Source organism: Castanea sativa, chromosome 11 (assembly GCF_040712315.1).
Source record: "Castanea sativa cultivar Marrone di Chiusa Pesio chromosome 11, ASM4071231v1".
In the NCBI taxonomy this organism is placed as follows: domain Eukaryota; kingdom Viridiplantae; phylum Streptophyta; class Magnoliopsida; order Fagales; family Fagaceae; genus Castanea; species Castanea sativa.
Genome location: NC_134023.1, coordinates 32,475,473 through 32,501,170, shown reverse-complemented (window position 1 = coordinate 32,501,170; position 25,698 = coordinate 32,475,473). Strand labels below are relative to the sequence as shown.

Genomic DNA, 25,698 nt, shown 5'->3' with positions numbered 1-25,698 from the left:
ACAAGGATCACAACCGGAAGATCATTTCGAACGTCTTGAACGTCATAGGGATCGTGAGGGAAGCGTCCATACGAGAATACCCAGGGGATAGCCATACTCGGAGGAGGGGGTAGCACTACCCACGATGAGGGCTCCTAAATCCATGCGAAGGAAATTAATCGTTTGAAGAGGAAGTTACGCCGTGCTAAACGTAAGGTTTCTCCGTCCTCATCTAGTTCTTCCTCGAGAGAAGGATAGGGGAGTTGGCTACGGTTCAAGGTCATATTCCCCCGCTAGTGCAACATCCTAGCGAGGAGGACGACCAATCAACTCGCAGACGTAAGAAGCTTCGTTCTAGGGGCTTAGGCAACGATACCATGAGTAGGGCGTTGCACCAACTCTCTAAATCTCCGTATTCACGTAGGATTGAGAGGGGGAAGCTTCCCAGGAGGTTCACCCAGCCCACGTTTACCATCTATAATGGCCGGAGTCCGTGGAGCACGTGAGTCACTTCGGCCAAAGGATGGCGGTGCACTCACACAACGAGACTTTGATGTGTAAAGTCTTCCCCTCCAGCTTGGAGACTGTGGCTATGAGATGGTTCAACGGTCTCGAATCGAGTGTAGGCTCGTTTGGGGAACTAACTAGAGCATTTGCTTCGCGGTTCATCACGTGTAGCGAGTCCCTCGGCCATTGGACTCGTTGCTATCCATGGTTATGAAGGAAGGGGAGACACGAAAGTATACTCCGACGGATATGCGGGAGATGTTTAATGAAATAGACGGCGACTTTGATGAGGTGGCGCTTAATACCTTTAAGGTGGGCCTCCCTGCGATCACGACCTACGAAAATCTTTGACGAAAAAGCCCGTCCGCGGCGTACGGCCGTCTTATGGATCGTATTGATGAATATAAAAGGGTAGAGGAAGACCGCGGCGGGGAAAAGGGAAGGAGAAGGTTATCCCGCGGGAGAGAAGGGATTTCGGGTCGGACGGATATCACAACAACAAGCCGAGGAGGGATTACATTGGACAAACCGGCTTGGCAGCACCCGGGCAAATGCGTGTTCCGAGAACCAATGCATCGGTTATTAGAAAAAGTTCGCAAGGAGCCCTTCTTCGGATGGCCCGGTAAGAATGGCAGGGGACCACTGCGAGGAAGAAATCAAAACCTTTTACTGTCGGTACCATCAAGAGGTGGGCCACACTGGAGCTGTCGGACTGTGGAACCATCTAGAGCGGCTCGTCGGTGAGGGAAAGTTGAGAGCGGCATTTGTGTCGAGCCCCTTTGGCGGAGTCGGTCAAGTTGGTTCAAACAACCGGAGGTAGCAGTTCATCTCGGCCGGCATTGGGAACCATTAACGTTATCTTCGCCGCACACAGCGGGGCAGGCTCAGGTCCCACTCGGGTCATGGCGGTTTCCGTCCGAAGGCCGAGGGATGTGGGTGGTAGGCCGAAGAGATTAAAGAGCACCTTACTGTCTTGGGTTTCTCCGAGGAGGATAAAATAGGGACTATCCGGCCCCGTGACGATGCTCTTGTGGTTACCCTCAGAATAGGGAATTATGACGTGAAGAGGGTGATGATAGATCAGGGCAGCGGTGCAGATATCATGTACCCTGATCTATTTAAGGGGTTAAGGTTGGAGTTGGAAGATTTAACTCATTATGACTCACCTCTTATCGGCTTTGAAGGGAGAGCCGTTGTGCCAAAAGGACGGTCCGTTTACCCGTTCAATGCGGCACGAAACGGTTGAAGTAGATTTCATTGTGGTTGACGCGTACTCTCATATACGGGCCATCCTCGCCGGGCCATGGCTGCACGCTCTGAGAGCCGTCTCCTACCTTGCACGTTAAGGTTAAATTCCCCTCGGGAACACGTTGAGGAGATCCTCGGCGGCCGGAGTGGCCGAGCAATGCATATCGGCGGCAATACTTCGTCGGTCAGAAGTCGAGTTATCAACCTTGCCCATCCAGAGTCATAGCAATTAACGGCTCTCGGAGGCACCTGGAGCGATGACGAGAAGATGAGGCATTTTGCGAGAGTTAGAGAAGTTTGTAATAGCGGATGATCCAGAGAGATTCTTCCAAGTTGGCATACTTTGCCATACCAAGAGAAGATGGAGTTGTTGGAATTCCTAAAGGACAATATAGATGTCTTTGCGTGGGACCCTTATGAGGCTCCAAGGCGTGGATCCAAGCTTTATTTGTCATCGTTTAAACGTCAATCCGGCCATTGTCCCGAGGAGGCAGCCACCTCGGCGATCTTCCCGAGGAACATTCGAAGGCTGTGAAGGAAGAGGTTCTTAAACTCAAAAGGGGCGGGGGCGATCAAAGAAGTTTTCTACCCTGAATGGTTGGCTCATCTTGTTGTCGTTAAGAAGAACGCAGGTGGAGAGTGTGTGTAGATTTCTTGGTCTGAACAAGGCTGTCCTAAAGATTCGTTCCCAATGCCACGGATTGATCAAGCTTGGTAGATGCTCCTGTTGGACATCCTCGGATGAGTTTCTTGGACGCCTTCCGGGGTTACCACCAAATTCCTTGGCGTTAGAGGATCGGGGAAAACTTGCTTTCATTACTCCAGCGGGAACTATCATTATAAGGTCATGCCATTTGGGTTAAAAAATGCGGGGCTACTTACCAAAGAATGATGACCCGAATGTTTGAACGCAATTGGGGAAAAACATAGAAGTATACGTGGATGATATGGTGGTGAAGAGTAAGACGGTACCTTCGCACATGACGGATTTGGCCGACACCTTCAAAATGCTAAGAAAGTATAAGCTTTCCGCCTTAACGCCTCCAAGTGTTCTTTTGGCGTGGGATCCGGAAAGTTCCTAGGGTATATGATCACTCATAGGGGCATAGAGGTGAACCCGGTGCGAGGTTAAGGCTATTCAAAATTTGCGGCCGCCTCGGAACCCAAAAGATATTCAAAAATTGACCGGAATGATTCCATCGATAGATTTATTTCTCGGTCGGTAGCCAGTGCCGTCCTTTCTTTCGGTTGTTGAACAAGTGGAAAGGGTTTCAATGGACCGAGGATTGCGAGGTAGCTTTCCAACGGCTTAAGCAATATCTTTCTCGGCCACCCATTTTATCTCGCCACGAGGTGGACGAGGTTTTATTCGCTTATCGGCCGTAGCCACTCACGCGGTGAGCCTAGTCCTCATAAGGAATGAAAATGGATTACGGAGACCGATCTACTACGTTAGTAAGTCTTTGAATGAGGCCGAGATGCGCTATACGCTTTGGAAAAAAGCACTTCTGTAGTCCACGCCACTCGCAAACTCCCTCGGATTATTTTCAATCTCATCTCCTGTGGTTGTTTTGGCGCCTGCCTGCGAGGTGTGTTGCGTAGTGCCGATTATTCGGCAAGGTGGCAAAATGGGGAACCATTTTGGGAGCCTTTGATGTTAAGTACGGGCCTCGCACATCGGTGAAGGGACGAGGTCCTCGCGGATTTGGTGGCGAGTTTGCGAACCATTGACGGAAGAAACTTCAAAAGAAGCACACTTGGATGGAAAATCGGATTGGTGTGATCACGGATGTATCACCCTCGATTTGGAGAGTTCACGTGGATGGGCTGCTAATCAAGAGGGTGCAGTGTTTGGGCTTGTTCTAGTGTCCCCTGAAGGGATTGTCTTTGAAAAATCTTTGAGATTGGCCTTCTCGGCTACTAATAATGAGGCCGAGTATGAAGCGATCTTGGTAGGCATGCAAATGGTACATAAAATGGGTGGCAAAGAAATCCATGTGTTCTCGGACTCTCAATTAGTGGTCGGCCAAGTCATGGGGACCATGGAGGCTAGAGACCCCCGGGGAATGCAAGAATATTTGGCCCAGGTTAAACGTCGGAGCTGAATTCGACTCATTTGCCTTAGCTCGTGTCTCACAGGAGTGGAAACACTCATGCGGATTCTTTGGCTACATTGGCCACATCCTCGGCTCAAGGTCTACCTAGGGTGATTCTCGTTGAGGATTTGATAGAACCTTCTCTTATCCTGCTAACGCACCTCGCATCCATTTAATAAGGCTGGTCCTAGTTGGATGGATTCAATCATATCTTTTCTCAAAAATGACATCCTTCCAGAAGACAAAGTTGAAGCGAGAAAAGGTACGTCGAAAGGCGCCGCGTTTAGTTGTCAGAGGACCAGAAGCTATACAAACGATCCTTTTCGGGACCGTATTTGTTGTGTGTACACCCTGAATCAACGGGAATCATTGCGGAGGAATTGCATGAAGGGATTTGTGGGAGTCATCCTGGGGGAAGGTCCTTAGCCCATAGAGCCCACGACTCGGGGTTATTGGTGGCCTAATATGCGAGAGGGAGGCTCGGGATTATGCCGGAAAGTGTGATCGGTGTCGGAGGTTCGCCCCCAATATCCACCAACACGGAGGGGTTCTTAATCCTCTGTCTAGCCCTTGGCCTTTCGCACGATGGGGCTTGGACATTGTAGGGCCATTGAGGAGGCTGCTGGAAACAAAAGATGGCTGCTCGTAGGGACAGACTACTTCACTAAATGGGTCGAAGGCTAAGCCACTTAGCCAATATCAGAGATGTTGATTCCAAGAGGTTTATTTGGAAGAATATTGTTACTAGATTTGGTATACCACATACTCTTATCTCGGACAATGGCGTTCAATTTGAGCCGACGCCTTCGGGCGGTCCTGTAGTGACATGGGCATCACAAACGGATACTCTACCCCGGCTTATCCTCGAGGAAATGGACGGGCCGAGGCCGTTAACAAGGTCATAGTCAACGGGCTCAGAAGAGATTGGATGATGCGAAAGGCGAGATGGGTAGAAGAGCTCCCTCATGTCCTCTGGATGTATCGGACCACTCGCGCGGGTCCCTTTGGAGAAACGCCATTCTCTATGGCTTATGGAGCCGAGGCGGTGATACCATTGGAGTCTGGATTTCCTACTCTAAAGACAAGTTCTTTTAGTCCGGAGAATAACAAGGAACTTCTAGAGAGGGATCTTGATTTACTTGAAGAACGGCGTGAGGCGGCTATGGTCAGAATGGCTTATCATCGGCGAAGCTAAAACAAGGACATGATGCCCACGTGAAACTAAGGCCACTTGCGCACGTGATCTTGTATTAAGGAAAGTTGTAGGCACTTCTAAGAACCCGGCATGGGGTAAGCTAGGACCTAACTGGGAAGGCCCCTACCGCATTGTTTCAATAGCGGCGTAGGGTCGTATAGGTTAGTTGACTGGATGAACGAGTTGTACCACGTCCATGGAATGTAAATAATCTTAGAAGGTATTATTATTAATCAAATAAGCTTTTGGCAATTAATGTTTCAAAGTTATAAGTCGGCTTTCATATTTGAAGTTCCTGTTTCTAAAGAATCAAACAGAAACTTGGTTAAGTGCGATCCTCGGACCACAAACCTTGTGGAAATTGATGTCTTATCATTTGTTAAACACGGAACCTTAGTTATGCGGGTCTTCGGACCTCCTACTTTGGGAAAATTAACATTTGAAGTTACTATTCTAAAGAATCAAAAAGAAACTTGGTTAAGTGTAGTCCTCGGTCCACAAACCTTGTGGAAATTGATGTCTTATCATTTGTTAAACAGAACCTTAGTTATGCAGGGTCTTCGGACCTCCTACTTTGGTAAAATTAAAATTTGAAGTTACTATTCTAAAGAATCAAACAGAAACTTGGTTAAGTGTACTCCTCGGACCACAAACCTTGTGGAAATTGATGTCTTATCATTTGTTAAACGAACCTTAGTTATGCGGGTCTTCGGACCTCCTACTTTGGGAAAATTAACATTTGAAGTTACTTGTTCTAAAGAATCAAACGAAACTTGGTTAAGTGTAGTCCTCGGACCACAAACCTTGTGGAAATTGATGTCTTATCATTTGTTAAAACGGAACCTTAGTTATGCGGGTCTTCGGACCTCTACTTTGGGAAAATTAACATTTGAAGTTATTGTTTTAAGAATTCAAACGGAACCTTAGTTATGCGGGTCCTCGGACCTCCTACTTTTGGGAAAAACTAGCATTTGCGAGTTAAACGAAAGATTGCTTAAAGATTCGTCTTCGGACTATGACTTTGCTTGAAGTTAACTTCGATTGTGTACGGATGTTAATACCTTATGTTTATTAACTCGAATCTTAAGTTTTATGTCTTTAAGTATTGGGTGAATTTGTGTAAGGAATGGTCCTCGGATCTTACATCCTACTAGAAGCGGTGTTATGCATTATAAGGGCTTAATCGTTATATGAAGTCCTCTTTCTTTTTTTATCAAGGCATTGTTCAAACGTGTTAACTATGTCACCTCGTATTAAATCTTTAGTAATATACGCATGATTATGTGGAAGTTACAATTGTGCAATCCTTGGAGTTAGATTTTTATACTCCTAGAAACTTTTGATATGACTTAATGGGAAAACTTTTGTAATAAGTACCCAAAGAATAAAGAAAAAGGACACAATCCAAGTGAAAAGCAAACGAAATTGTCTTTCATTAATCAAGTTGAATATACATTACAATATATAATTCAAAAACAAAAAGAATGGAAAAAGAGAAGCCCTAAGCTAAGTCCTAAGGTTTGTTGGAGGAGGATCTTGCTGAGGTACAGTGCCCTCGGTCTTTCTCGGCTCCGGCTCAAAAGGAGTCATAACCTGCTTTCCTTTATCGCTGTCTTTGTTGGAAGGACGTTGGGTTCCACTATACTGGTTCAAGTCCTTCTTTGCATCTACTCCTCCTTCCTTTTCTTTATTGGAACCAAAAGGTTACGTAGGATCGAGTCTGTTTGTGGGACCATCGGAGGTAGAACTTGTCTCGGGGTAGGAGTAGCGGCAAGAGCTTCTTCAATCTCCTATTTCTAGGGGAAGCCAAACGTTCTCGGACTTCCTCAAATCCGAACTGGGAACTCTGCTACGTTAAAGCTTCCCCCATACTTTTTGCACGTATTCGCGGCATAAAGCCGCGAATTCCTCTCTGTACGCTGTTCCTCGGTCGCTACCCCTTCGTCAAAACTTGTACGGCAGCCTGAAGAGAGAGTTGGAAGGAGCTGGCTTCTTCCTTCATCGAAAGCCAAGTTGTTCTTCGGATCCAAGCACTCCCTTTGAGCTTGGGAGAGCTCTTCATTTCTTTCCTTAAGGAGTTTGCGGCTGTCCTTCTATACGGGTCTCCATGGTCTTCAGTTTGACTCGACCCCATTCTCTCTCTCCTCGGCTCTCTACCTCCAAGGTCGGCTTCTCGTTCTCGGCAAAGGCTGTACCTAAGGTCTTCTCGGTCTCCACCCCTAACTTCGAGCTCGGCCACCCTGGCTACTTTCCGAGCGTCTTCAATAAACTTTTCGGCTACAAAGACCTCTGAATAGCACCTGTAAAAAAGCATGATGGAGTTAGGAATAACAAAAACCAATTTAATTATAAATATTGTTGAAGGGAGAAACACTTACCGGCGCTAAGTCTCTTTTTAGAGAGAGGAATAGTTGTGGTTGGCCCATCTTTTCCAAGGTCTCCATGTCCTTGGGCGGCGAAGAGGCGTTCTAGGGCCTCGGCCGGGTGGTGGGCGTGGCCTTGTTGAGCTTGCCCTTATGCGGATAGCGGGGAGATAGGAGCGCCGTCCGGCCTTAGATCGGGGGACCAGGTGGCGGTGCTCGGTGCACTAGCCTAATCCCTCCACGATTTCCCGAGTTCAGGCGAGACGGGATCTACCCTTGCCCTTATCCGGCTTCTTCCTGGGGCGGGGGGAGTTGTTGACGTGGCTTCTTGGGCTCTTTATTAGTCGTCCCCTCATCATCCCCCTTCCTCTTCTTCTTGGGATCCTCGGCTAGCGGTTTGGGCTCGAGTGGAGGAGGAGGAGGGAGGTAAAGCTGGGAGAACTTGGGACGTCCCTTTTTTCTTCTCTTCTCGACTTTGGCAGCCCTATTAGTGAGAAGACCCTCCATTCGTCCCATGTCTTCTCCGGATTCGTCCTCGGGAAGGGCAACTACAAACCCCTGCAATTCCGGAGGCCTCGGTGGCTTCTTCTTCCTCGTCGGAAAGCACTACCTGGCGGGTTCCGCGAGGTCTCTCGATGTCTTCGAGATGGAATTGATCTATCTCGTCGTCAAGGGTGTGTGAAGAAGACACTGCTCTGGAATGACAGCTATTTGTGCATGCACGGCAAGGGGACTGGCTCTATCGCCCGGTTGTACGAACGGTGTTAGAAGCGTCGGGGAGGTCACGGTCGTCCAAAAAATGGCGCGAGCTACGTTGATCCTCTTCGAGTCTTCGGTCGCTGCAATAATGGCGTCCTCTATCTCTTGGAAGTCTTTGGAAAGGGGAGTGTATCCAGAATGAGGTGAGCCGCCCGGAGTTGTAAGTCTTCGCTAACGAACACCTCGGAAGCGAAGTACACCGGTTTAAATCGGCAACGTTACGGTGACTAAGGCGAGGGGACGTCGTCTTTGTATCTCAAAAAAGACGTCAAAACAAACAAACACTGGTTAGATTCACACAAATATTTAACAAGTCTAAGTAAATACAAATACGCATTTTTGTGTGTGTGTTAGGAGAAGTTGTGCTGTGGGGAGATTAATCCTACGGCGTCGCACAGATCCCCGCGGGCCTGGGCGGTGAAAGCCATCGTGCCAGTTCCGGACACGATCAAGTAGTCGTCCTTCATGCCTTTGTTTGATTTGGGCGGACGGAGATTAGCCTAACGGTGCTAGACCGAGATTTCATATAATAACCTACTTTAGAAAGTTTGTGGGACTCATATAGGAACACGACATCGTGCCATGTGAGGTTTAAACCCATCTGCTCGTTTAGAGCATCTACACTACCTAGAACTCTAAAAACGTTTGGAAGGCATTGGTCGGGACACAACCTGTGGTTGCGAAGGTACTCCTCATTACGGGTTTCATTGGAAGGGTCATCCCACCCTCTATGAAGGCTATCATAGGGGATGATAACCTCTCCCTCTTTCCTGAGAACCGGCCACAGCTGTTGCCAGGCGTGTCCTAACCCTACGTCGGCGGGAATATGGTATTTGGCTCTAAAGCCTTCCATCCCGCGGCGGTATCAACTAGACACTTGAATTTTCCCATTACAGAGAGACGATAGACTAAACTTTAAAAGGGAGAGTGTTTGTATTGATAGCGAGGACAAATATTGAGGAGAAAAGGTTTAGAACGGGGAGCAAGAACTTACAAGGTTCAAGATGTGCAAATCTCCACGGTTTTTTACCGGAGTAAGATATGATGGGCGATGTCTTGATGGGATTACCCACGAGGAATTAAATGAAGGTGCGGGTTCCCGAAGCGTCACGACGTGCGAAAAGGCGGCCTCGAAATTATGCTGTCAGGCCTAAAATTTCGTGGAGTAATGAGAACCGTTGGATGCCCGTCACCGTTGAACGTGGGAGATAAAGAGTAACTTACAGTAATAAATGCGCGCGTTTTCGAAAATAAAACCGCCAAGTGTCATCTTTTGGGACGCAAAACGACTTCCACACGTGCCATCACTTATAAAGTGTGTAGAACAGGTTCTCGTCGGATCAAAACCCTATTTTTCTCCTCGGACGTGGAAAATTAGAGTTTTGAGGGGCTATTGTGGGGGGTAAAAAGATCCTGATGGGAACATGGGCCTTTTGGGCCGTGTTAAGGAGGGCCGACCTGACCCTGGGTTTGGAAATTGTTAATACTATGGGTCGGCCCATGCGCCGAGGGTCCGAGGACCAAGCCGAGGGTCCGAGGACTGACACCAGAGAACCCGGGACTTCATGGTACAGGTTAGGGAATGACTCGGTCAAGACCAATGGTTAAAAGGGGTGAACCCTTGAATGCCCCAGAAGCACCAGTGTTGAAGAAATGTCAAAGACAAAAGGCTGCTACCTCGCAGCATTAAAGACCCTGACCTATGCTCTGCGCATTAATGGGGAGGTGACACTTAACGTGGAAGGGAAACTTCTAGTCGCTTCAAGGCAACAGAAGAAATATCTATACTAAGAGAGGAGTGGGGGCAACACGTGTATAAAGTATTAAGAAGAAGAGTATTTAAAGAGGAACTGAACGAAATGGGGACGGAAACTTTTTGTAACACTAGAAAGAAAAAGACAAAAAGAGATAATATAAACGCTCGGCTTACGTCAGGAGGCACCTATTTACATTACTCTTCGTTCTAATACGGGCAATCTTTAGTTTGTCGTTTAATCTTCACTCACTTCTAACTTGGGTTTAAGCCTCTCTACAAATTTTCATTGTTTAAGGCTCATTGCATAACTGTTCTTGGGTCCAGGTGCAATTGTGCACTTACAGCGCTTATAACAATTTACCAAACATACTGTTAGGATATAGATTTTTTTTTTTGCAAGTCAATGTGGTATTTAGGTCTTGTGACCATCCCACTTAAACGTAGAGCCAGCCCATGATTACAACAATGATTTTAGTATTTCTTTATAAAAAATAGGATTTTAGCACACAAATTGAAGCGAATAAAAGATAGTGTCAATAAAATTCATTGTCTTGTTAACAATATCGACAAAGTTTTTGAGAATAAATATAGACAAAGTTAAAGAACGAAATTTATAATTTCTTTTAAAAATAAAAATATAAAAGATTTTTTTAGCAAAAAAAAAAAAAACTAGGATTAACATAATCCAGGTCACCATGGTCCTCATGTTCAGTTCCATTCGGTAGGACCATGCGTCCTCTTCAGTTCTTTATTTATTTTGTCGTTGTGCATTGGTATAATGTCCTATCTTGCACCAACAAAAACTAACATTTTCCACCCAGATTAAAAAAAAAAAGAAAAAAGAGAAGAGCTGGTTGTTGTGAAGGTTGAGAGATCCAAACTGAAATCAATGGGTGCATCAGCATCACTCTCTCTTTCTCTTTCTCTCTCTATTTTCAACAGAAAATGAATTGCATCAGATCTCTCTCCCGTCTCATACAAATCCAATTCATTCCAAACCCTCTAATTCTCAGATCCCATTCCAAATCACAATAGCCCAAACCCAAGAAGAAAGATGTATATGTCATATGGATGGCCTCAGGTGATCCCACTGGAACAAGGTCTTTACCCCTCTTCCCAACAGATCATATACCTTAAAGTCATCAATCGTCTCTTTTTGGTCGTGTCCCCCTCTCATATAGAGCTATGGAGCTCGTTCCAGGTACCCCTTTTTTTTTTTTTTGGGTATATTCGTGTGGAAATGTATGTGGGTTTGTGTGTATTTGAGTTTTTGCCAACTGGGTTTTTCTGGGTGTGGGGTTTTTTGATGTGGGTATGCTGTGTTTTGTTGGGTTTTAACTGTTTTTATGGTTTTTTTGGTTGGTTTTGGGATTTGGGTTTTTTAGCACAAAGTGAGATTGGGGAAGTACAAGAGGAGTTCGGATTCGCTGCAACGGGAGGGAGAGAATTTGCAGGCTGTGTGGAGTCCTGATGGCAAATTAATAGCCGTTCTTGTAAGTGTTTCATTGTTTTTACTTGTGTTTATTGTATTAATGTGTTTCAGTGAGTTTAGTAAAATTGTGATATAGAGTCTACTGGTGTTGAGTTCTACTGCACGTGATCTTTCATGGGGGGAGGTATTTGGCTATGTCTTGACTGTGCTTACATCTGGATGATTGCTTATATAACTGCCTTTGTTGACTGATGTGACAATGACATTGTTTAGAATTAGCACTAAGGTGATGGGCATTATGTTTGGAAGTGAATGAACAAAGTGCCTCACTATGTCAAATGGAATAGGGAATTGGGAATCAAAGTCAGTTTTCTTACATTGTGCTGTTTATGTGTAGCCATGCCTATTTGTCTGTGTACACATTTGGAAAAAGAATGGCAGCAGATTCATTTTAATTGATTATTATAACTTGTTAATGAGATCCCGTGACTTTAAATATACCTTTTCATTAGCTACTATTGATGTTTAATATTTTGTGTAGCATTAGTAGTTTCAATATATCTGGAAATAAGGCCTGATGCTATTAATGAAAGAGTGTTTTTAATAGGCAAATATACACCTCAAACGAACACAGGGTTGAACCCGTGGCCTCACCCTCCACCACTTACTTATGGGGGGAGGAGCCATTTGGTCCAAGGAATATTGGCTTAATCTCACCATTCACAAGTGTGCTTGCACTGCGTACCATTAATCTTTTAGGATTATAAAAAGCCCTCGTTATGAACTAAATTTTAATTGTCTTGATAAAGGTGTTTATGTGTAGCCATGCCTATTTGTCTGTGTACACATTTGGAAAAAGAATGGCAGCAGATTCATTTTAATTGATTATTATAACTTGTTAATGAGATCCCGTGACTTTAAATATACCTTTTCATTAGCTACTATTGATGTTTAATATTTTGTGTGGCATTAGTAGTTTCAATGTATCTGGAAATAAGACCTGATGCTATTAATGAAAGAGTGTTTTTAATAGGCAAATATACACCTCAAACGAACACAGGGTTGAACCCGTGGCCTCACCCTCCACCACTTACTTATTGGGGGAGAAGCCATTTGGTCCAAGGAATATTGGCTTAATCTCACCATTCACAAGTGTGCTTGCACTGCGTACCATTAATCTTTTAGGATTATAAAAAGCCCTCATTATGAACTAAATTTTAATTGTCTTGATAAAGGTATGTAATGTGATTTTCTGTAGCACTTTTGTGTTGAATGCATACCTTTTGTTTCTTTCTTCAGATTTGGTTCTAACAAGTTTTTTAGATTGCTTATGCTTTTTTGTTTTTGGTTGTTGCAGACGTCATCTTTCTTTCTTCACATTTTTAAGGTTCAGTTTACAGATAAAAGAATACACACTGGAGGGAAGCAACCTTCTAGTTTATTTCTTGCTTCTATATCTCTTCTTCTCAGTGAGCAGGTGCCTTTTGCGGAGAAGGACTTGGCATTGTAAGTACTATTTGACTTTAACTTAGTAAAATTGAACTTTATTTCAGTTACAGCTTTTAATCTCAATAAAATGGAAAGATATCCTGAGACTTTACAAAATTCAATTGTCATAAAAAAAAAATCCATGTAGTAATCAGGTAAGCAGAAATAAAGTCTTTGTGAAATGGAGAGGCAGTAAATGATTCTAAATTTTTCTTTACCGGCATCAACAACTGAACCTTTGACTGTAATTTCGTGGAATTGAACTTTTACTTAAGTTATAGTTCTTAGTCTAAAAAAAATGGAGTTAGTAGTAAATGATTCCAAATTTTACTTTACTGGCATATACAACTAACTGAATGGAAGTAACTTAGGCTCAATTGACATTTCCCAGAGTGTCAGTACGTTGTTTGACTTTTTCGTTCCTCTCATCCAAGTATCTCGTAAAGAAAAACAAAAAAGTATGGTGAAGTGTAAAAAGAAGTTTTGTATGATAAATGATACATTGTCCATAAAAGAATCTATCTTGCTCAAATTTTCCATTAATTTGAATTTTTGCCAATTTATATCCAATAAGTAAATTGTTCCTTTATAATGGGGTTTATATTGTTGATTTTATGACTGACTTGCATTTAAATTTTTTTGATAACATTAGTATTTGCTAGTTCAATTTTGATGTTATGTTAAAAATTGATTTTCATGATGTAAGCCCTTTATTTTTGTGGTTTGGTCTCATGATCTGTTCTTAGTTTCATACTGATATCTTTTCTGGTACTATTTGTCTTGCCAGGAGCAATATTGTATGTGATAATAAACATATGCTAGTTGGACTTTCTAATGGATCTTTATACAACATCTCTTGGAAGGGGGAGGTACTGTTAAATTGATAGGCACAAGAATTTTTTAGCTGTTTCGATTCAGTTTAGCACATTTTTTTTGAGCATTGGTGTCATAACTTCTATTTAGTATTGAGTGATATTTTTATTTTACCTGTATTGGTCATCTTATTGTATATTGTCTTCTTGACAGTTCTATGGATCATTTGAACTTGATCCCTTTCCATGTGATAGCAGTGAAGTTACACAAATACCAAATTCTCTTGATAATGGTTTTGCTTCTGGAGTGGCTCCAGGAGTTATTGTATCTGACCATAATATCTCCAGCAAGTCTGCTATTATCCAGCTGGAGCTTTGTCTTCCATTGAGGTTGCTATTGGTGTTATATTCTGATGGGCAACTGGTGTCATGTTCAGTCAGTAAGAAAGGTGTAAAGCAAGCTGAATCTATCAAAGCTGAAAAAAGGTTGGGTTCTGGTGATGCTGTATGTACTTCAGTTGCCTCAGAACAAGAGCTTCTTGCTGTTGGTACCAGAAGAGGAGTTGTTGAGTTATATGACCTGACAGAATCTGCATCGCTTATTCGTACTGTGTCTTTGTATGATTGGGGGTAAGCCTTGATAGAATTAGTAAAGCAAGAAATTTTGAGGCAAAATTGAATAATTTTTGGTTTTACTTTGTAGGCATTGAGCTCTAGCTCAGATGCCTCTTCCTTCTCTCAAAAGAATGGGTGGAGGGTATGGTCGTGGATTCAAACCCATTGGGTGCATGTGTACTTATCAATTTTTTTGTTTTGTTTTTTTAAAGTTTAATTTGTAGGGCTAGATACTGAAAACTCTGAGGCTTCTATAAATACATTTATGTCACCTAAGATTTTCAAAATAACGTTCCTTTTCATCTTGAGTTTATATCAACTTACCCTTGCCTCTGTTCTTTTTCATCTTCATGTGATTGTTCTCCCCTTGCCAAGAGCCTAGTAGCTCAATTGGTTGGCACCTCCTGGCTTTTTCAACTAAGACCTCCGGGATTCAAATCCCCCCACCCCTGAACTATCGAATTATCAAAAAAGTGATTGTTTTCCCCTTGCATGGTTAATATTTCTTTCATCACTATGACCTGCACAAGGGTTAGGAAAAAGAAGAGTCCTGCTCCAAGTAACCAGTATGTCTGAGGAAGGGTAGAATGACTCAATTCCTGTAATCAGTAGATGAGACTGGCTGGAGTGGACTAGAGTTAAATCTGTAACTTGTAATTTTGTGTATATTTAGTTATATACTATAAGTCATTACTCATATTGGAGATGCTTTTGTGTCAAAGTTTGTGTTTGTGAATTTTTGTTTTTGATCAGTTCATTCAAATTGATAAACCAAAATGCTACAGTGAATTTTATTTCATTTGCTAATATCTGCTTCGTATTGCTGTTTCTGAAGACGAGTCCAAAAGTTTTGATTAATACCTGCATTTGCGAGTAGTTTGAGGAATGCTCTTTCCTGTTGACTTATAAAAATCAAAGTATTTACTAGTTTGTTTAGATGTCTTTATCATATACTCTTATTGGTCTAGGTATAGATCATGAAGTATGATAGGCTTCTATGTCTTGCTGTAATTATCTTGCAGATATTCTATGGATGATACTGGCTCTGTCAGTTGTATTGCGTGGACACCTGATAATTCAGCTTTTGCAGTTGGGTGGAAGTTAAGAGGACTTACAGTTTGGTCTGTTTCTGGGTGCCGTTTGATGTCGACGATCCGTCAAATTGGTTTAAGTTCTGTCTCGTCTCCAATGGTTAAGCCAAACCAGGATAGTAAGTATGAACCTTTGATGGGTGGCACCTCACTGATGCAGTGGGACGAATATGGATATAGGCTTTATGCTATTGAGGAAGGATCTTCTGAGAGAATTCTTGCATTTTCTTTTGGCAAATGTTGCCTAAACAGAGGAGTTTCAGGAACAACACATGTTCGTCAAGTTATTTATGGGGAAGATCGGTTGCTTGTTGTGCAGTCTGAAGATACCGACGATCTTAAAATGCTACATCTTAACCTTCCAGTTACGCATTCAACTTACAAACTTGGAAAATCCTTATTTGACGTCCTTGCAATATGGATTTTACTGATTTGGATTTGCCTTGGCTCAGGTTTCATACATCTCCCAAAATTGGCCAGTTCAACATGTGGCTGCTAGCAAGGATGGAATGTACTTGGCAGTTTCTGGTCTCCATGGGTTAATCATATATGATATACGGTTGAAAAAATGGAGAGTCTTTGGAGATATTACTCAGGAGCAAAAGATTCAGTGCAAAGGTTTGTTATGGCTGGGGAAGATCGTTGTTGTCTGCAACTACATTGATGCTTCTAACACGTGAGACGATTATCCATGGTTCCATGTTTCATTTATATAGTCTATTCCAAGTTTGTTTTAATCTGTTTGAAAAATGATGATAATTTATGAACTATTGCTGTATGTATGTTACATTGAGGTAAGCCTATTCACTGACCTTGCTGATTGCTTAGGCAGCCGTAGGATGGACAAATTGGGGAATTTTTCAATGTGCGCTTATGGTGGGCTAAGGTTTAGAGTTGTAGAAGAAAGGGTTAGTGCTCGAAATTGGCTAGGGTTTGATGAGTATCTTTTTCGTTTTTGTTTATCTATAAATATGGTTATTTGATCGAGAAAGTATGTGGGACTTGATGATTTTGATAGGCAAGAAGAAGACTTGGGGTTGTAAGGAAATAAGTACAGAAAAAAATTTATAGCGTTTGCATGAATAGTACCATAAGAAAGAGAAAACAAAGAAAGAAAGAGAGAATAGAAAGGGAGAAAAGGAACAAGGACAATGTGCCTCAATGCTAAAAACACTCAATTATTTTATTAATCACTCCACCAATTCTTTGAGTACAGTTAGCACAAAAATATATCTGGACTTGGAGTATTAGAACTCCTAGTTTGACTAGTAAACTAAAAACTTAATACCTATATAAAAAAATAGTAAACTAAAAATTAAATAAGGTAATAACTAATAAAATACTGTCTAGGGCTCCAAAAGAAGCCTAAGATACTTGGGATATCATATAAATTTGACTCAAATTAAATTACCAAAATACACTTAATTCTTAGGGATCTTGATTTTTTTTTTAGGGATTGTGGAAATTATAGTTTTGCCCCTGAATAAAAAATTAATCATAAGTTGTTAAATTAAAACCCAAATTAAAAAACATTTTTAACCCTAGGACATGTACTAAGACTTTAAAACCACATGACTTTTATTTTAGTGGACTTCACTGTGGGCCCCATAAAATAAATCTTGAATGATGAAATTTTCGAAGTAGTAACAAAGGCTGCACTATAGGCCTTATCCCTTTGTATATGTAATTCACTTCATGGTATTTCTATGGCTTTATTTGTTTGCATTTTGCTCCTCCAATAGCTAAAATGCATTGTTTGTTTATTTTGTATTGCAGGACATCATTGTATATAAATCTAAAATAATTGATCCTTTGCAGGTATGAGTTGCTTTTTTATCCTAGATATCACCTTGATCAGAGCTCACTGCTTGGTCGGAAACCTTTGCTTGCCAAGCCAATGGTGATGGATGTCTATCAAGAGTACATTCTTGTTACGTATCGGCCATTTGATGTCCACATATTCCATGTGAAATTATTAGGTGAATTGACGCCTTCTAATACACCAGATTTACAGGTAAAGGCCTGTTTCTCAGCTGTTCTTCTTTAAGTATATCATTGGAAATGATCCTACTTTCTGTACTTTTGAAGTTTCTGTTTGCACTCTGAATGAGTGCTTTAATAAAACTTTATACTTCATACATTTTTAAGTGATAAAATGACAAACAGCTTTCTACAGTACGGGAACTCTCAATCATGACTGCAAAGAGCCATCCTGCAGCTATGCGCTTTATCCCTGATCAGCTTCCCAGAGATAACATCCCAAACAATCATATTTCTTCCTCTCCAGATCTGTTACTTAGTGAGCCTGCGAGGTATGTGTCCTCCAAAGTGATACTTAGAAACTTTCACAAACATAAGCCTCTGAATGGACACATGTTTTGCTAGATGTTTGATATTGAGGGTGAATGGGGAGCTTTCACTTCTTGATTTGGATGAAGGACGTGAAAGGGAGCTTACCGACTCTGTTGAATTATTTTGGGTCACTTGTGGTCAATCAGAGGAGAAAGTAAATCTAATTGAGGAAGTTTCGTGGTTAGATTATGGCCACCGAGGAATGCAGGTAATGAACTGTTGAGGTCTATTGAGTTTTAATACTCTTAATCATCTTGTTTATTATGATTTACCATTAGTTTTGGTCATTTGTACTTGTCTGATATAGATTCTGGTTGGAAGCTTATTTTTACAGGTTTGGTATCCATCTCCTGGTGTTGACCCTTTTAAGCAGGAGGATTTCATGCAGGTATGCATGTTTTCGAGACTTTATATTGTGGGTTTTTTGGCAGATAGGACATGTGATTTTTTTAAGTTTGTTTTCAGTTGTGTAATTTTCTTCCTCATATTGGATAATTCAATTGAGGTCAAGCCTTGGTGTGATGGCAAGTGCCTTCCACCAAAAGCCATAGGTTGTGGGTTTGAGTTTGGGAATCAGCCTCTCCAAAAATTGGGAGTAAAGCTGCCTACCATGACCTCTCCCAAACCTTGTAAAAGTGAGACCTTTGTGCACTAGATACGACCTGTATATTGGATAATTCAATTACTGATTTGTTCATTTGCAAAGCTATCGGCTAGGCTATAGGTAAGATAGTAGTTCCACTAATTCTTGTCATATAGGAGTTCAGTGTTAAATGTTTTCGATTGCCTTTACTTGATACTATAAGAGACATATCTCTTTTTCTTGTTCTTTTGAATTTATAAGATGGGCTTAGTTCTGTTCTCTGTTCTGGTCTGTCTTTCATGCAAGAAATATGGCCTGTAAATGTATATACCTTTGGTAATGAGATATTAAATTTTCTGTTTGAATTAAGACCAGATGTTAAATGGCTTCAACCTATTGGTGATGTGTTCGATTTACCTATGTATTATTAATTTTACTTTTCAAAAAAACAAGTGTTCAACTTTATGTTTATTCATATTCAAAAATGAATTTGTGGGACTTAAGAACTTTGATCTGGTATTTGGTCCATGTACCTTGAGTTGGTAAAGTAACTCGGTCTTCATTTTTAGTTGGATCCGGAGCTGGAATTTGATCGCGAAGTATACCCTCTGGGGCTTCTTCCAAATGCTGGTGTTGTTGTTGGCGTTTCCCAGAGAATGTCATTTTCAGCATGCACTGAATTTCCATGTTTTGAGCCTACTCCTCAAGCTCAAACTATACTGCATTGCCTACTTCGTCACCTTCTTCAGGTACTACTTTCGCCTTGTTAAATTCTTTGATATGGATGTCCAATGTCTCCTCCTGAAACCATAACCAAACTTTCTTTCCCTGAACTGGAAACTCCCCACACCCCTCTCTGCACGTTTTATTTGATTTTTTTTTTTTGGGGGGGGGGGGGGGGCAGTGGGAGGTGAATGTTTTTACACAAGCGTGTTAGGACTGTTTGAAAGTAACCTAGATCTAATTCTACTGCAGATAGCATGAATTCCCTGACCTCATGCTTTCACTTGGAAATTCCCAATCTCAGGACTTTGCCTTATGTTTTGCTTGTCCAATAAGAGAAAATTTGGTCAGAGTAGATTGATACTTGCTTCAGTATATTCACAAGCAATAGATCCCTTATAGATGTGTCATTAACTAAAAATTACTGTGTAATTTAGAGTCCTCTCAACCAAGTTGGCCCTTGGATGGTGCTTAGGATATTAGCAGGGCTGGTCTAGACAATTGTATTTCGAAAACTTATTCTTAAAAAAGTTTGTAATTCAAAAATGTTGATAAAGTCATAAGAATATATGTAGTGTCTTGTTTGTTGCTGGTTGGTAGGAATCTGACATCATTTAGTATTCCTATGATTTTGGAATGAAGTTTTCTCTTGTTAAGCAAGGATTATTTACTTTCTTTGGTTGATTTTGTTGGCTTAATCCAATACCCCATGCTTGAAGTTCATGTTGGTTGAATAACAGTGTTTTTTATTATATTTGAGATGCTTTTCTTCTAATTCGGTTTTTGTATGTGTGTCTGCCAGAGGGACAAAAGGGAGGAGGCTTTAAGGTTGGCACAATTATCAGCAGAAAAGCCTCATTTTTCACATTGTCTGGAGTGGCTTCTATTCACTGTATTTGATACAGAAATAACCAGGTATTTTCAAATAAAGGAAGGGAAATTGAATGAGTCTGACTTTGAGCATGAATACTTTTATGGTGTAACGAGTTGTAGAAGATCAGTGTCCAAAATAGCTTCCTATAGATTGTATATCATTGGGAATGGTTGGCAACTTGGCAATACAATGTCAAAGTGGGTAGACTCCCTAATGATAAAACCCCCTAAATCTTTATAAAGGCTGAATTTCATCCCAGTCCTTGAACACTATAGATATTATTATATCAACCTGCTAGTTGGCACCTTAATCAAGTGTATTCTTCATTGGCATTACTTAATGCTTTCCTTGCTATTAAATTATATGACCTCTAGCATTATTTTTTAATTGACAGAGGTTACTTTTATGAGAGCTACACTATACAAAGTGGTTGGGTATATTTTGCTTGACCTTTTGCATTAATTAATCTCTCTTTCTAGGTTATTTGTCAATGTATTTAAATTTATAATGATTGCTGTATTTGTCTATCAGTGTATATAAAGAACTATGTCATTGATTATGCTAACTGTATTGCAGGCAAAATGTAAGCAAGAACCATGTCTCAGTCCCTAAATATGCTGAATTCTCTCTTCTGGAGAAGACCTGTGATTTGATCAGAAGTTTCCCCGAGTATTTTGATGTGGTTGTAAGTGTAGCAAGAAAAACGGATGGCCGACATTGGGCAGATTTGTTTTCTGCTGCTGGAAGATCTACAGAGTTCAGTGTTTCACTTCAACTTTTCTATTTATTTTTTCTTGAATAATTTTACTTCACATTTGAAGTGTATTAGAATCGTGTATATTTAGGAACATGTGTAACAAGGATAAAAAATGTTGTTTAAATGTGGTCTGGAAGTCTTTCAGATTTCCTGCAGATTGTGCTGGTAGACCTGGTTGGCCTTTGGTCCCCAGACTTGTGCTTGATTAGTCCATAGTTTGTGCCTCATCAAGACAAAAGTTATTATGTGGACATAACATACCATTTTCCTCATGCTGAGAGCCATTTAGCTTGAGTGGCACCTCTTGGCCCAAGTTCAACCATTGAAAAACCAATTCCCACACGTCTGGGGTCCGCAAGTTGCCTTGATTTGTTGTTCTTATTCTATCAGTTGTTGGGTCTCTTGTCTTGCAAACATCACTTGTGTCAGTTACATCATAAGCTCAATTGAACAATCTAGAATTTAAATGTTCTCATTTTGTTTCCGTGTTTGCTTAACATTGATGCCTTAAAATCTCAAAAGTGTGTTTTTTTTTTTCATTGTTTAGGTTGTTTGAGGAGTGCTTCCAGCGGAGATGGTACCGTACTGCTGCTTGCTATATACTTGTAAGAAATTGTTTGGAAACTATCATGGTTTTGCTTCTTCTTCTTCCTCTATTTTCTGCCAACAGTTCTTTTCTCTTGATTAACTGTGAAATAAGGGTTAGGTAGTACCATTCTTCAATATACGTGCCTTCACTAAAAAATAGTGCTATCAATCTTGTCTCCTGATTAGATAACTTTCCATGGATCATCCAATGCTTTGTCAAGTGATTGTGTTTCCAAGAATTGTCTTTTAGGGTGTTTTTCATATAGAATTTGGATGGTGAGACAATTGTGCCTTGTGTTGGTTGGAAGAAGAAACTTTGAACCCTGCAACTGAACTGTTGATGTATTGCGGAAGGAGATGAAAGTTTTTGAATCCCTTTTACTGGGGTTACCAGGCCATGCATAAGTACATAGTATATGCCCCCCATTTTTTGCGTTGTATCTGGTTATGAGACTCTATTGACTTATTTCATCTTGAATGTTTCAGGTAATTGCTAAACTTGAAGGTCCTGCCGTGAGTCAGTACTGTGCTTTACGCTTATTACAGGTAGAGACTATTAGTAGGTTTTTTTTATTATTATTTATTTTATTTTTAATTCTGTTTTCAAACCCTTTTTTTTCCCCTCTTTTTGCTTTATTGTTTTTCTTTAAGAGTTATCTTTGACAGTGATTGTCAAACCCTCTGCAGGCAACGCTTGATGAATCATTATATGAACTTGCTGGGGAGCTGGTATGAGTTCGACATGATTATTATTATATGCTTTTTTCAACATTGATACCTGTATCTCGAGGGGGGATAGTAATATATATATATATAAATATATTTTTTGTTGTTCTTAGGTAAGGTTCTTGCTGAGATCAGGAAGGGATTACGAACAAGCATCTACAGATTCAGACAAATTGTCTCCTAGAATCTTGGGCTATTTTCTTTTCCGTCCTAATTACCGGAGGCAGTCCTCGGAGAAAAGGTTGTACATTTTTATGTGTAATATTTTTTTTTTTAATGATTCCCAGTCCCCGTAAGCTTTGGCATTCCAAATGATACAAACTAAGCATCTTATTTCTCCTATCAGCTCATTCAAGGAGCAGAGTGCTCATATTGCTTCTGTTAAGAGTATCTTAGAAAACCACGCGAGTTATTTAATGTCAGGGAAAGAACTTTCTAAGCTTGTTGCGTTTGTAAAAGGCACTCAGTTTGATTTAGTGGTAAGAGAAGGTTGTGTTTTTTCTTCCTGTGTTATTATGTCCTACTGTGAAGTGATTTAAGTTTTTGACAACTGTATGTTGCAGGAGTATCTTCAAAGAGAAAGATATGGATCTGCTCGCTTGGAAAACTTTGCTTCAGGGCTTGAACTAATTGGGCAAAAGGCATGACTGGAAACTCTTAAATGCTCAAAATCCTTGTTAATTTATTGTTAAAAATTTTAAAGTCACATATTAACAGCCTAGCATCACCCTTCTCTCTCTCTGCCATTTTCTTTTGGTTTTATTCCATTTTTATGTTAGTTTCCTAGGTGCCTATCCTGATTCAGCCTTTGTAATGGGTATATGCTGAAAGTAATTATTATCTGTCATAAAAATTAGGTTAAAACTGAGACCATTTGTTATTGTCCTCTGGTCATGTGTTGGTTGATCAATTGCAATGGTTTATACTGAAATTTGGAATAAGATAAAGCTTCTTATGAATATGAACAATTGGAATCTCATAGGGGGTGGGTCAAATTAAATGGGTGACGAGCTAGTGGGGCAGGACTGATCTACGAAGCTTGACTGGCAGGCTTTTCATATTATACATGGATTTGCTCTATGACTGAGCAATGGGCTTTATGCTGTGGCTTACCTGTATTAAAATAGAAGGCTGCTCAAGGGTAAAGATAGACTCAGGAACTTTGCTCCTGCTATTGAATGGTGAGGTGGCAACTTGCTATCCTAACTTTCCCTGTCTGCAAATAGTTGATGTTGGGGCTGTCTCTTTCATCATTTGCAAAGAGGAAGTTCTCAGCTGACTGGCTAACTAATAATAGCCTTAGTCATAGTTTCCAAACTATCCTCGTTTAGAGCTGAGGGATCTTATGTTTTCTAATTTGGTAGGGCAGCTAGGCTCAGTTTGTTGTAGTTTGGGTTTCATCACATGTCTAGAAGAAATGTTGAATCCTGGTGGGTTTTTCCATGTAAGGAACAATGGATCCTAGTGTATTTGTTGTAGTGTAAACAGAGAGGAATTGATGCTGGGGCTTGAATATGTGTCTTAAAGAACAAACCATGACAATGCATTTAATTCCAGAATATTTTTTTGCTGTATTATTTTCGTTTTTTGGACTCTCCCCTTACTAAATCCATTCTTTGTGTTTCCAGCTTCAAATGGGTACTTTGCAGAGCCGGTTGGATGCGGAATTCCTTTTGGCTCATATGTGCTCTGTCAAGTTCAAAGAGTGGATAGTTGTATTGGCTACACTTCTAAGACGATCTGAGGTGCACTTAGATTCCTTTTTACAAGCTCTAGTCTCTAAAATTGTTGGTTCATGCATAGGCATTGTTGGTGTATTACTTGTCTGAGATCAGTATTAGCTTTCATGAATTATGAGAAACTAATGAAGAAGCTCTTATTATTGGGATTGTAATTTCTGTAGCAAGAATTTTCAATCTCGAACAACAAGGATAACTCTTATTATGTTTACTCTTGAAGGGGAGTTATTTGTGGAAATTTCGTAAAGTAAACAATTCTTTTTTGGTTAAGATCTCACGAATATCTTGAAGGCAATTACTTAACGATTTTGGAATTGCTTGTATTCTTATATATACCATATACATCTGACATTTTGTAGCTGAATGTTCTCACTTCTCAAAATTTGTGTACTAGTGATTAATGGTGGCAAAGCTGAGGAAAGCCAGTACTGGAAGTTAAAAGTAGGATTATAATTTGTTTAAATGATAGTTTTTTGTCATCCTAGCCTTGTGCCAATAGAGGAGTCTTTGACTAATATGTGCAGAAAAGCAATAGTGCTTAACCTTATCCCGCATGGATACATGCATGCAAAAATGGTGTATAAGTGGCAAGGGAATTTTCGGTGAAAGATAGGGTAGAATAGAGCAATATTTATGTCTCATCTAGGTTGGTCTTAAAGGGGAAATGATCCCCTTCAATTTAATCCTCCAATTGCCTCACATTTTTAGCTAGATGTGTTACACTAGGCTTTTATTTGATTTTAAATGTCACGTCTTAAATCTAAATTACAATTGGAGGGAATTGAAGGATTTAATTCCAGGGGATTTATCTTTGTTCTTAAAGTAACTCTGGACCCTTTTTAACCCATGTTCCTTGTGAATTTGCCCAGGTCCTTTTTGATCTTTTCCGGCATGATATGCGGTTATGGAAAGCCTATAGCATTACCCTGCAGGTATGTATGCTTCAATGCTTTCTTGATTTTAACAATAATCTTGAAATTGGTCATATATGCATATCTCAGGGTTCTTTGTTGATCAATGATTTTCAGTCACATCCGGTGTTTGCTGAATACCATGATCTGCTTGAAGACTTGGAAGAGAAACTTTCATCAGTCACAAATTTGGAAGATTAGCGAGGGCAGTTTTGGATTTCCAAGCCTAGACTTTGGCAACAGATTGTTGCTAATTGGAGTAATTCAATGGGAACATTTCCTTGGCCGGAGCAAATATCTGTCAAATCCCATACAAATGACCAAAGCATCCATCGGTCCGTTGAATGGAGCGGACAATGAGCACCAGGAAATAAATCATGTTGTCCATTTTGTATCTAATCTTTTGAATTAAAATGATGGTATTGCTAGTCTCATTGGAATAATAGAATTGTTCTTTCTTATAGGTAAGGAGGAACAAAACCCACATGGGGAGACCTATGCGCAGTTAACTGCCTCCCGAGTTTTCATTTTCATTTTTTAAATTGTTTATTTATTCACATGTATAATTTCTATATATAGAAAAAGAGCCTTTGATCGTGTAGGCGTTTCTTCAATTTTATTGGTTCAGTGTTCACACACTTACCCCAATATCCAGTTTATCACATGGTAAACGTTAGAGAGCTTAGTCTACTAAACTACCAACCAAGGATAGGGGAAATGGAAGTGTCTCCTTAGCCTCATTTTCAACTCTCTCTCTCTCTCTCTCTCTCTCTCTCACACACACACACACACACGCAATGAGCCAACCATTTAACAACCTGCTACCTCAACATTTATTAAAAAAATTAGTGAGGAAATGTGGCTAAACTTGATTTTTTTTATTGGAAAACTCGGTAGTCACATTGATGTTTACAAATGATGTTGTTTATGCCATTACATGAATGTAACCAATGACATGTAAAGTGGTAAATATTGCACGCCCTTCAGATGAGAAAATTCAAGAAATTCATTGCAATGTGATCTCATTTACTGGTTTCCTACATACAGAAACGATCCAATTGATTCTTCATAAAGGAATGTACTGGATTGGCTACTTGAGTTTAG

The 25,698-nt window shown here is 40.6% G+C and overlaps 1 protein-coding gene across 1 annotated transcript; it reads left to right on the top strand.

Moving 5' to 3' along the window:
* Nucleotides 1-10,683: 10,683 nt before the first annotated feature.
* On the top strand, nucleotides 10,684-25,208 carry LOC142615814 (uncharacterized). Its single transcript, XM_075788658.1, has 23 exons — nucleotides 10,684-11,104; nucleotides 11,289-11,396; nucleotides 12,693-12,841; nucleotides 13,611-13,692; nucleotides 13,850-14,265; nucleotides 15,273-15,705; nucleotides 15,794-16,017; nucleotides 17,160-17,355; nucleotides 17,508-17,653; nucleotides 17,727-17,901; nucleotides 18,028-18,081; nucleotides 18,846-19,025; nucleotides 19,802-19,914; nucleotides 20,450-20,629; nucleotides 21,178-21,235; nucleotides 21,705-21,764; nucleotides 21,906-21,947; nucleotides 22,058-22,185; nucleotides 22,291-22,423; nucleotides 22,508-22,585; nucleotides 23,573-23,689; nucleotides 24,553-24,615; nucleotides 24,712-25,208. Exons 1-23 carry the CDS (start codon nucleotides 10,958-10,960, stop codon nucleotides 24,793-24,795), a joined length of 3,366 nt encoding a protein of 1,121 aa, XP_075644773.1. The 5' UTR covers nucleotides 10,684-10,957; the 3' UTR covers nucleotides 24,796-25,208.
* Nucleotides 25,209-25,698: the final 490 nt, after the last annotated feature.